Genomic DNA, 12,859 nt, shown 5'->3' with positions numbered 1-12,859 from the left:
CACGTGACGCTCCCCCGCCCCTTTCCCCCCCCCGCCCCTTTTCTTCCCCCCCCCCGCCCCTTTTCTTCCCCCCCCCGCCCCTTTTCTTCCCCACCCCGCCCCTTTTCTTCCCCCCCCCGCCCCTTTTCCCCCCCGCCCCTTCCCCCCCCCCCGCCCCTTTTTTCCCCCCGCCCCTTTTTTCCCCTCCGCCCCTTTCCCCCCCCCCGCCCCTTTCCCCCCCCCGCCCCCTTCCCCCCCCCGCCCCTTCCCCCCCGCCCCTTTCCCCCTCGCCCCTTTTCCCCCCCGCCCCTTTTCCCCCCCCCCCGCCCCTTTCCCCCCCCCGCCCCTTTCCCCCCCCCCGCCCCTTTCCCCCCCCCCCCGCCCCTTCCCCCCCCCCCGCGCGTTTCGCGGTCGATGACGTCACGAGACGACCCGTGAACCAGGAAGTGACGTCATGGAGTCGACTCCGTTGATCTATGAGCAGAGGTGCTGACATCGTAGTTTTGGTGGCGCTTGTGTTGTGGTGGCGCTTGTGTTGTGGTGGCGCTTGTGTTGTGGTGGCGCTTGTGTTGTGGTGGCGCTTGTGTTGTGGTGGCGCTTGTGTTGTGGTGGCGCTTGTGTTGTGGTGGCGCTTGTGTTGTGGTGGCGCTTGTGTTGTGGTGGCGCTTGTGTTGTGGTGGCGCTTGTGTTGTGGTGGCGCTTGTGTTGTGGTGGCGCTTGTGTTGTGGTGGCGCTTGTGTTGTGGTGGCGCTTGTGTTGTGGTGGCGCTTGTGTTGTGGTGGCGCTTGTGTTGTGGTGGCGCTTGTGTTGTGGTGGCGCTTGTGTTGTGGTGGCGCTTGTGTGGTGGTGGTGGTTATGTTGTGATGGTGGTAGTGGTGGTTGTGTGGTGGTGGTTGTGTTGTGGTGGTGGTTGTGTTGTGATGGTGGTTGTGTTGTGGTGGTTGTGTGGTGGTGGTTGTGTTGTGGTTATGTTGTGATGGTGGTGGTGGTAGTGGTGGTTGTGTGGTGGTGTTGTGTTGTGGTGGTTGTGTTGTGGTGGAAGTGTTGTGGTGGTAGTGGTGGTTGTTGTGGTTGTTTTGTGGTGCTGTTGTGGTCATTGTATTCTTGTGGTTGTGTTGTGGTGCTTATGGTAATGGTTGTTGTGTTGTGGTGGTGGTAGTGGTGGTTTTGTTGTGGTGGTATTGGTTGTGGTTTTTGTATTTGTAGTGGTGGTCGTGTTGTGGTGGTATTGGTTGTGGGGGTTGTGGTGTTGATATGGTTGTTGTAGTTGTGCTACACATCTCATTTGTAACAAATGATGGCTCAACGAAAGTGGCTTATCACCTGGAATTGTATAGCACCCACAAACTTTAAAATGTTAACTACCTCGCCTTGTATGCAGGAGGTCGTGGGTTCGATCCCGACCCTGATGCCTGCTGTATATTTGGAGTTTTCACGTCACTCATCATCACTACGGTGGCTAGGATATGTTAACTATTTCGCCTGGTATGCAGGAGGTCGTGGATTCGATCCCAACCCTGATGCCTTCTTAATTTTTGGAGTTTGCGGTGTCTCTCTCTCTCCGTGGTCCCGTGGATGTTTTCTCTGGGTTCTCCGGTTCTCCCCCCCTCTACATTTAGAAACAGGCATTGAGATTATTTAGATGATTTGCCCGCTGTAATTGTCCACGTGATACGCCACTTTTTATCTATAATTTGTGATAGCCAGGTCGCTTATACATCGGTGAGCTTCGCCTGGTAGGATTGGGATGGCTTAGTTTTATCTGTATGTGTGTGGGTGATTTGTTTATCTTTATTGTACTGTGCGCTAATATCGTGTTTTTTGTATTGTGTTGTAACATTCTTACCCCGTGCCCATACTGGACATCTGTGAAGAAGTGATTTACATCTCATCAGATTGCTCCTGCAGTATAAATACAACATTCTGATTCTGTTGTGATTGTTGTGGTGCTTGTGGTTGTTATTGTGGTGCTGGTTGCTGTGGTTGTCGGTAGTTGTAGTGGTTGTGGTGGTTGCGGTTGTTGTGGTGGTTGTAGTAGTTGTGTTGTGGTATTAGTGGTTGTCGTGGTGGTTGCTGTGGTTGTCGGTAGTTGTAGTGGTTGTGGTGGTTGCGGTTGTTGTGGTGGTTGTGGTAGTTGTGTTGTGGTATTAGTGGTTGTTGTGGTTGTTTTGGTGGTTGTCTACCCAGCTGAAGCCTCGCCGTCCAGGCTGTGACAGCGACTCGCTAGAGCGTGGGGCTTCTCCGCCGCTCTTCACTGATGGCGATTCTCTCTCTCTGTCTCATTTGTCCTCGGTCTGGCTCATTGCTTCACCTCACTGAAGGGACGACACTCGGCCGAGTCCTTCGCTACGTTCCTGTCCCTTCGCTGTGTCGTCGTTCTACACTGGTCCGTCTATAAATCATCCGCCCTGGTTGCCACGCGATGTTGTGCCAAACCTTCAATATGTAACTTGGATTTACGTTGTACAGTTGTTTTTCCCTTAACTTACGTCAGCGGTTCATGTCTGGCCTACTACTTCTCTGTGCAGGGCTGGCTATTTACTTTGGATGAATTATCCTCGTTCACTTTGTCTCAAGCCTGCTGTACCTCACCGGTGAGATCCTCACTTTCAGGACTATCCTTGACAAATCTTTGCAACAGTGGGGGGCAGTGTTGCCGCTGCGTTTGTTATAATTCACTTGGGTAGTTTGCAGGCAACTACATTTTCAGCATACAGATGCTATTTCAATTGCATTTGGGTTTTTTTTGCATGTATTTTTTTTAATGGACGGAAACCCGTTAAAACAGGGGCAGAATATGCAAACTCTGCGCAGAAAGGTTCGGGCAGAAAGGTTCAGGCAGAAGAGTAATTCCTGTGTGAAGCCCATTGAGCTAAAAAGTTCCTTTTCAAGGGAAACTCGGTCGACAGACAACATCAAAACATTACACATTAGCACCCACTCACTTAATCACTGACTCACCTACTCACCCACTCACCCATTCACTTACCCACCCACCCACTCATCCACCCACCCACTCATCCACCCACTCATTCACCTGCTCACTCACTCACCCACCCACTTGCCCGAACAATTTGTTAAGGCTATACGGGGGGGGCGGGGGGGGGGGCTTTGTCATTGTGTATATATTATTTCTAATGTGTATGTATATCTGCTGTGTGTACTACATGTGTAATGCGTATTGTGTGTAATGTGTATATATCTGCTGGGTGTACTGCGTGTGAGTGTAAAATGTGTGTATTGTGTTAGTATGTCTGCTTTGTGTACTGCATGTGAGTGTATAATATCTGTAGAATATGTGTAATGTGTGTTCATATGCTTGGTGTACAAGTTTCTGTACTTGGGCAGCATGATTTTGACCAGCTCCGGTTTGCAAATCGAGGTCTCAAGCCAAGTCAATTGAGTGGCATTATCTTTTCATCAGCTGCACAACGCTGTGTGGAAGCTACCTGGTCTTTCACTCCATACATAGTTTGAGGTCTTTTTGGCCACAGTTATGCCCTCCCTTATCTATGGTTGCAAAACGGGGAGCCCTCTAACTGAACATCTTGTGACAGTTTGTAATTTTCAGGCTAGCCTGCCTATGATCCATCCTGGGTTTAACCACAATGATTCATGTGAGGGGTTCAGGGATCATTGAAAGATCTGGACACAGTCGCATCAGTTTTGGTGAGATGTTAACTACATTGTCTGGTATACAGAAGGTTGTAGATTCAATACCTGCCTTGATACCTATATATTTGAAGTTGGTTTTGTTGTCCCCGTGGTCAAGTGGATTTTTATCCGGTCCTACAGTTTTTCCATCCACATTTAGAAACGTGCGTTTAAAGTTTTTGGCTGCTATACATTTCCACATGATGGTAAGCCGCTTCGTTGAGATATTATTTATGGCCAGGTCGCTTGTTAAAAAAAGCTACGTATCTCAGCGGATCTTACCTGGTAAAATATTAATAGTTTGTAGTTTTAAAAAGTAATAATTGAACTCCTCCGGAAAGCGAGTCTGCATTGGCTGCGTCATGTAGCCCGCATGCCCAGCCACCGCATGCCCCCAAGCAGCTTATGTTTGGCTGGATGTACTGCATCTAAGTGTATATTGTCTGTGTATATTGTGTTTAATGTGTGTATATATCTGCTGGGTGTACTGTGTGTGGGTGTGTAATGCATATGCATATTGTGTATATTGCGTGTAATGTGTAGGTGTTGTATAATGTGTATGTATCATGTATATTTCGTGTAATGTGTGTGTATATATTGTGTGTAATGTGTAGGTTGAATGACATGGAGCAGAGATGCAAGAGACAGCCCGGTGCTAGAAGGCACCAATGCGAGCAGTTTCCATACGGCACGGACCACACTGGACACATGAATCTGCACCAGAATTTACACATGGCCAAGAAGCCCTTCAAGTGCACTCTATGTGAGAAGACATTTAAACGGTCATCACACCTTAAAATTCACCAGAGAACACACACAGGCGAGAAGCCTTTTAAATGCACTGTGTGTGGAAAGGCATTTGCTGATTCAGGAAATATTTTGCAACATCAGAGGACACACTCAAGCGATAAGCCCTTCAAGTGCACTTTGTGTGAGAAGACATTTAGACAGTCATCACAACTTAAAATTCACCAGAGAACGCACACAGACGTGAAGCCCTTCAAGTGCACTGTGTGTCAGAAGGCATTTCGACGGTTATCCCAACTTCAAAGTCACCAGAGAACACACACAGGCGAGAAGACTTTCAAGTGCACTGTGTGTGGAAAGGCATTTGCAGATTCAGGAAATGTTTCACAACATCAGAGAACACACTCACGTGATAAGCCCTTGAAGTGCACTTCATGTGAGAAGGCATTTAAACGGTCATCACATCTTAAAATTCACCAGAGAACACACACAGGCGAGAAGCCCTTCAAGTGCACTGTGTGTGGTAAAACGTTTACACAGTCAAGATCTCTTAACGTTCACCAGAGACAACACACAAGCGAGATGCCCTTTAAGTGCACGGTGTGTGGGAAGACATTTGCAGGGTCAGACAACCGAAATAGGCATGAGAAGATCCACAAGAAGATGGAGGTGGAATCGAAAAGTGAAAGTGCTGTATTGAGCCCATTTTGCATGCAACAAGAAGCAGAAGATAACCCCAGTTTAGCAACGTGGCCAGCAGTGAAGGTGGAACATGAAGAAGTGAAGTGGGAATGTGAAGAATTGAAGGCGGAATGTGGAGAGGTGAAGTTGGAATGTGAAGATGTTAAGGTGGAATGTGAAGAAGTGAAGATGAAATGTGAAGAAGTGAACGCAAATTATGAAGATGACTCAACTCCAGGACCCGACCTCCAGATGGATGGAGGCAGCGTGAAGCAGGAGGAGAATTTGGACTCTGAGGGAGGGCGAGATGACCCCCAGGAGTTTGTGGATGTAGAGGTGTGGGAGCAGTTTTTGGGGGAGTTTTACTCCCGTCCATGGTCAACATCGGCTATGATTATCTGACTCGGTCCTGGACCTCCTCTAGGTCAACTCAGCCTTAAATAAGTACCTGTTGCGGAGTGTAAACTTTTCCACCGGGGAGACAAAGGTGGTCAGGTGTGGTGCTGGCCACCTACCTCCTTGTGTACTGTGCCGGCCTTCATAGGTGCTCGCTTACAGCATTTGCTTGAAAAGTCTGTTTAGGCTATGAAGGACATATTTTTCTTCGAAGTTTTTGGACAAAGCAGAGTAGGATGGCCCTGCACGTGTGGAGTTTGGGAAGGTCTTTAACCAGGAGCAGGACACAAATAATTCCCATAGCAGTCACCTTATTCACAGGTGTTTCCAGTGACAACTATGCATGCAGCTGTCAGCGTCATCCAACCAGTAATGAATTTTTAAATCCTTTATATTAAGTTCACTTGCTTGCACGCTTACGACCGTGCAAATCTTTCGGTCGTTTTTTAACCCACTTCCCGTGATCCAATTGAGCTGACATTTTGCACACAGACTCGTTGTGCGTGACAATTTATTTTCGTGAAAATTTTTTTCCAAAATTTTCCACTTTTTAGGAATTTTTTTTTCATATTTAATTTAAAATACCAATGTGATAAAAATGAAACTCTTACTCAAGAAAAACAGAAATGAATAATAAAATAAAACCGATGCCACGCATATAAAGGATTTATAGTGAAAAACTTTGTTTTTACGGGTTCATTTTTTATTTAATGTAGATGCCGCAAAGTCTTTGAAACCAGCTAAGAAGTTTCGTCTTTTGGCATCTCCATTCAGCCATCTTAGATCCTCATTCAAATTCTCTTAATTAAAATCACTAATGTTGAGGTGTGAATATAAGTTTACAACATAATTGCTATTATTATGTTTCTTTGTTTTAACTGCAATTGTGTGGAATGCTTTGATGTCTGCCAGGCTGAGTCGCCCTTGAAAAACATTTTCTGCTCAATGAACTTTTCTTGGGAAATACACTTCTGGTTCTTATGATTTCGTAAATTTGATGGCTTTAAAAAAATATCTAGCATCATGAACGGATGATTATGCATTAACCGATTGTGAGTCTATAACAATGTGCGTGTATAAGGGTCACGTTTAGAATATGGGATCTTTGGTACAGATCGATGGTGTGGTATGAATATGAGCAATGCCTTCTTGTATTCATGTGACTGCGGATGTTTGTGGGACGCAAAGTGTCAGCTTAGATGTATCATCTGCATCTCAAACAAATAATTGTTTCTCTGAAATAAATAACCCAATGGAACCCATCATTGATTTAAAGGTTGCATGCATCTAAACACCACTCTTAAGTAAAAGTTCAACAGAAAGGAAAGCGTACAGCAATCCCAAACACTCTCGAGTTGAGTTATATTGGTTTTGCGGTTTCGCGCAAATTCTATTGAGGTGCCAAGTTTGGCGATCGCTCACGACTATGGCTCGACCGTTCGTGGTTGACAGCGAGATTCCTGTACAGAATGCGTAACGACTGCACTGCTCGCGATGATGCTGCTGCTGCCGTGGAAAAACACGTGGCGCCATCTTGTCGCCCTGTCTCCCAAGCGTCCCATCGTTAGTTGGTCCTATGTCGCGTGTTGTTCCCAGCCACCAGTGAGGTTCGGCCGCCTGTGATATTTCTTCCTGTACGTGTCCAGTAAGTGTACACTGCAGGAAAATACGTGTCCGGTTTTGTGTATATGTGCACTCTTTTGTGTATGTACACTGCTGTGTATGGATATTAGTGTATGCCCACTCGTGTGTGCTATAACACTGTGAACTCTACCACTATTAGCTATAACCTATACACTAACACACTATCAACGAGTTACACCATGAATAGATCCACCATAAACAAAGGTGTGGGATTACAATCTCATTAGAATGATTAGAATCCCATTGCTGTCGTATTAGAATCACACTACTCGTATGTGTAGTGGTGTAAACTCACACGGATACGAGATTCTCTGTAAGGACTTGCCAGTTTATTGACTATTACACTTACGTACAGAATCACCGGATCACACCAGAGGTAGGTACTTGGTCCTTCCCGTGGACCGTCCTGGTACCCGCTTAACTCCTCGGCCTATCCTGACCCCCACTAAATCCCACTCCGACTCCGGGCAAGGGTCTTGGTGCCGAGCGGCGTGTCTTCCGTTCCCTCGAGTCTTCCGTTCTCTCGGCTCCCCACAACGACCCCGACCCTCTCCCCAGCTCTTTCCTGCTGATGCCCTCACTTCCACTACTCTACATCAATCCCCCCCCCCCCCCATAAAAACAGCCGTCTCGGCTGATAACACAACTTTAGGCCTGGCAAACAACCCGCAACGCCAGCACCCCGCAATTTGTAATTATGACCAACAAGAGAAGGAGGTCCGGAGTGCCAAGGGGGAGGTGATGTCTGAGATGGGGAACAACACTGAAGACAGGCAGGATGGCGGGGCGGGAAGGCCCCCTCCCCAGGGCGGCTGGCGAAACGATGTCAGCGATTGCTGGTGGCCGGCCGGACGGCCTCTGGCAGTCAGCGAAACCGAGCGGCCCTGGAGCGCGTGTGCGCTGCAGGTCCGCTACCATGGGCGGCATCCAGTATCGGGTGTGGCGAGGCATCTGCTGATGCAGGTCCCGTTGTCGTGGGCCCCATGCACGGGACAGCAGGACCGACTTGGAGAGGTTCTGAGGGCGTACAGGCAGGTGGATTATTCTGCATAGCGTCCTGGGCCGGGCGACCCGGCTCGTGGGACGCATCACAAACCGGCCGCTCCGTGAGTGGGGATGGACTAACTGAACGAGGTGGCACATACCTCTTTAACCTAGAGGGGTGGACTATCCATTGGCGGTGACCGTATCGAATGCGCACACACTGTGGCCTGCGGGCCTCCATGATGTCAACGGGACCTTGCCAAGGGCAGTGAAACATAGGTGATGTACCGACGGGCACTTGCGGGCAATAGAACCAAGCCTTGTCCCCTGTGACCCATGGAACCCCTGAAGCCTGATGCCTTGGTAGGCGTTCGTTAGCCGCTTGGCGACTGGCCGAATTGTTAATGGCCGCCTGTCGAGCATCGTGCAGTCTGTTGAGCGTGGCTCTCATTAACGCCGGCACGGCGGATTTCTTAAGAGGCGGCTGCAGACCCAATTGCACCTGCATAGGGGGCTTCGATTCTCTCCTGTACATCAGGTAAAAGGGTGAAACCCCGTTGAGGCATGAGGAGCCAGCCTATACGCGGCAAGGACGCCCAGAATCAGCAAGTCCCAGTCTGACTGAGACTCGTTGACATGGTGGCACAGCATGGACGTGAGAGTGCGGTTGAGACACTCAACCATCCCGTCGGTCTGAGGGTGGTAGGGCGAGGTTCAAACCTTCTTGGTGCCCAGGAGATCACAGACCTCTTTGAGCAGCCTTGAAGAAAAATTTCCACCTTGGTCGGTCAACAGCCACTCTGATAGATGTGGCCGATTGGTCTGGCAAGGGCCACGCCATGGGCCAACGTGTAAGGTATTCGACCCACACCAGAAGATACCTATGGCCCCTTCCGGAAGTTGGAAAGGGTCCCAAAATATCGAGGGCCACCAGTTCGTTAACGCGCGAAACTTGGATGGACTAGTGGGGGTCGGTCCCGCGCAACTGGGGTCTTCCGGCACGCACAGTCATGACTTCCTTTTACAAATAGGGAAACGTCCCCTTCCATGCCTGGCCAATAGTGGTCGTGCTTGAGGGTCAACATGTTTTGTGGACCCCCAGGTGCATCAACTTTTCATGAACCAACCTAGTTAATCTCCCTCATAGAACAACAGGAACCACCAGACAATATTTATCGAGCTCAGGGTCCCTGCGCATGAGTAGGCCGTCGTGTAGGGCAATTGGCGGAGTGGTCGGCTGAGAGGGGGTTTGGCCGTCAGGCCTAACCCGGTGTCGCAGCTTGAGCAGAGAGGTATCCTGCATCCGCAAGCGTGACCACTCCTCTCTTAGGATTCCTAAGCCGAAGTTGATGGGCAGGACCTCGGTCGTCCTAACCAAACTGTGCCCCGACGCTACTCGTATCCCTACAGCGACTCGATCCCGTTGAGCACACACACCCCCCTCTCCTGAGGCTGCCTAGAGAGGCCATCGGCATTTCCGTGCTGAGTACCCTTCCTGTGCATGACCTCGAATGAGTACTCTTGGAGCACTTTGAGCCACCGGGACAGCTGGCCCGAAGGCTGATAAATGTGCAATGAATATTGTAGTTCCGCATGGTCAGTACGAATGGTAAAGCGTCGACCGTATAAGTAGGGTCTATACAGTGGCACAAAAAAAACAATGGCCAACAGCTCTCTGTGGGTGACGCAATACCGCTGCTCGGTGGGTGACAATACTCGACTCCCAAATGCCACGACTCGCTCAACACCATCCACCACTTGGGCCAACACCGCCCCTATGGCCGTGTCGCTGGCGTCGGTGTCGAGCACAGACGGCCGTGAGAAGTCTGGATATCCCAAGGCGGGCACATCTGTCAGGGATGGCCGGAGCGCGACAAAGGCCTCTTCCTTCTCCGTGCCTCAGCGAAACTTGTCCCTTTGCGGTGAGCGCGTGGAGAGGCTTTGTGACTGTCGCAAAGTTGCGCACAAAGCGACGGTAGTAAGATGCGAAGCCAACAAAGCTTCGAACCTCAGCGACAGATGTAGGGGTCGGCCACGTATGGACGCACAACGTTTTCTCTGGGTCCGTGGCCACACCTGACGCGCTAACAATATGGCCTAGATACTTAACGGAGGGGTGCAGCAAATGGCATTTCTGGGGTTTGAATTTCAACCCAGCAGCACACACTTTTGTGAAGACTGATTCCAGCTGCAGCAAGTGTTCATCAAATGTATGGCTGAAAACAATGACGTCGTCTAAATAAATCAAACAAGATTCCCACTGGAGACCTGCCAAAACCATCTCCATAAGACGTTGGAACGTGGCAGGGGCCACATGGGGGCCCGTAGGAAGCCTATTAAAATGGAACAACCCCTGAGGTGTGCGGAACGCGGTTTTGGGTTTGGATGCCTCGTCCAATGGCAATTGCCAAAAGCCCGAAAGCAAATCCAGGGTCTAAAAGAACCGCACGCCTGAGAGGACATCAAGCGAATCCATCCGAGGCAGGGGATAGGCATCTGCCACGGAAAGCTTGTTTAACTTACGGAAATCAACGCAGAAACGAGACTCCCATCCCGTTTCTTGACCAGAACGATAGGGGCTCCCCACGGGCTATTGGAAGGGGAGATAATGTCCACCGCCAACATGTCATCCACGGCTGAGTGGACATGCTCCTTCTCCCTTGGGCTAAAGCAATGGGCATTTAAGCAAATGGGTGCCACATTCTCCATCTCTATGTGATGTTCTAGCAAGGACGTGCGGCCGATGTCGAATTTGCCGTGACTAAACACGTCGGTGAATTTGTTGATGAGTGTTCGAAGCTGGCGCCGCTCTGGGGACAGGAGAACGTTTTCATGACAGAGTGCATCCACCCAGGACGTGTCGTATTTTCCCTCAGGCAGCACAGCCACTGCCCACCCCCCCTCCAACGTGGCCTTGACCGGTGGGAGGGCCGGGGACGCGTTTGCCACAATGGTGCCCGCCGGGACTGTTACCTGCGAGGGCCCCGCATTGAGAATTTGTAGGAATGGCTCTTGATTTTCTGCCACAACCATAAGGGCACCCAACAAGGGAGGGTGTTTGTGAGAAATAGTTGGAGGGCGTTAAGAGGATGCCTGCCTCCAGAGTCAGAAATTGTAAGTTCCCGCGCAGCCTCAAGGGTATGAGCATCTGTGATCACGGCGGAATAGTCAAGGAATCCCTAGTGAAAGCACGGACACTAGTGACACTATACTTAATTTGGAGCTTTCGTGACTGCAGGAATTACTCTTTGGTTCTTTCGGTAAAGTCACATATAAAGAGAAAATAATAAATTAAATACTAGCATACGACGTTTCAATTGCAACACAAGCAATCATCATCAGGTATAAATGAAATAGAAACACAAATCTAGCATACTTAGAAATGTAATGTAATACAACAGAGAGTCGGATAACATAACAGTCATCACCTTACCTGGTTGATTACGTTCTTCCTGAGAAGGCTAAATTTGAGAGAGAGATAAAACACAGAACCAGAGACATATAGACAGACATATAAGTAGAGACATATCACAGAGATACATAGAGAGAGACATACATAGGCACACAGAGAAACCACGTCTCTGTGTCGAGGCCTTAAATAGAGAGAGGGAGCGGGGGCGGAGAGAGAGGGAGGGGTTAGAGAAATTAGCATGTCAATGAGTGGCACGCTGCAGAGGGAGATGGACAACAGCCGAGACACACAGAGAGAGCAAAACATAAGAACGACAAAACGAGTGGAGACAGAGAAAGTACACTAAATAAAATAAACCTAGCAAAATTTCGAAATATAATGCAATGCAACACAGAGGGTCGGTCATCACACAATTAACGCATAGCCTGGTGGAATATTAGTTTTCTACACACAAACATTTTTATTGTAATATTTGCCAACTTATTTGTTTCATAATAGTAAACAATAAACCTGAGATCTTAGCGAAAGATTAAATAAAATTGTACTTCACATTGCCGTGGTGAGGCCTAGTCCCATGCAGAGCCCGCGGCCTCGCCTAGATTGCCAAGCCGGAGGAGGTGACACATTGCCAGGCTGGGGGCTGGGCCGCTCTCCCCACCCGCGCTGCAATAATGCCATCTAAGCGCTCTAATATTAATATCTACGGACTTTATAGCAGTAACTGCACGCATTGGGGTGGGGGGAACATATGACTGTGAAGAATGAACCTCAGTGTTGTGTGTATATTTTTAAGCATTGTAAACGCGAATGAAATTTTTATCGATCGTGTGTGCGTTGCTCGGGGCGCAATTGCGTGCTTTGTCCCGCAGCGGGCGGCAAAACTACATAAATAAATAACGAAATATCGCACAAAATCGCTAATTAAACTAATTTTATGGTGACGGATGTGAAAAATGAATAGTGTCTGCCAACCGCAGGGCTTACGGCGTGGTACCGGGCAAATTTTTTTCGTAAACCCCACTGTTAGAGAGACAAATCCCTCGCAAGCGCGTGAACACACAGACAGACAAAAAATGAATTTATATATAAGCGCACTACTTTAACTGTGATGAACGCTGCACTTTGTCGTTTTCATGCAGGGGGCGCTGTAAACCTACGCGCCTCCTGCATGAACGACGGAGGCGCAGGGACAGACGTTCGATCACGTTGGAATTGATCTGCAGACGGCGGTGTTCTCGCACGGCCAGCTCTGTGTTGCCTCATCTCAATCCCGCGATCCCAACCAGGTGAAAGTCCGCATCGAACCGAATCCCCGGCAAGGCCATCTACTTAACGACGAGAGAAAATTCACACGAAATGTCG

The 12,859-nt window shown here is 49.0% G+C and overlaps 1 protein-coding gene across 5 annotated transcripts; it reads left to right on the top strand.

Annotated features, from left to right (window-relative positions):
* Nucleotides 1–374: 374 nt before the first annotated feature.
* On the top strand, nucleotides 375–6,719 carry LOC144738325 (uncharacterized). Of its 5 annotated transcripts, none has more exons than XM_078621349.1 (4): nucleotides 385–465; nucleotides 2,301–2,415; nucleotides 2,465–2,573; nucleotides 4,248–6,719. In XM_078621349.1, exons 3-4 carry the CDS (start codon nucleotides 2,527–2,529, stop codon nucleotides 5,461–5,463), a joined length of 1,263 nt encoding a protein of 420 aa, XP_078477475.1. In that variant the 5' UTR covers nucleotides 385–465; nucleotides 2,301–2,415; nucleotides 2,465–2,526; the 3' UTR covers nucleotides 5,464–6,719. The 5 variants fall into 5 exon arrangements, with proteins under 5 accessions (XP_078477477.1, XP_078477475.1, XP_078477478.1 ...); XM_078621350.1 differs by having other exon boundaries at nucleotides 395–465; nucleotides 2,301–2,365; nucleotides 2,508–2,573; XM_078621352.1 differs by lacking the exon at nucleotides 2,465–2,573 and having other exon boundaries at nucleotides 394–465; nucleotides 2,301–2,365.
* Nucleotides 6,720–12,859: the final 6,140 nt, after the last annotated feature.

This window comes from Lampetra planeri, chromosome 81, assembly GCF_965212315.1.
Source record: "Lampetra planeri chromosome 81, kcLamPlan1.2.h2, whole genome shotgun sequence".
In the NCBI taxonomy this organism is placed as follows: Eukaryota; Metazoa; Chordata; class Hyperoartia; order Petromyzontiformes; family Petromyzontidae; genus Lampetra; species Lampetra planeri.
This window is presented reverse-complemented; position numbering and strand designations above follow the sequence as displayed.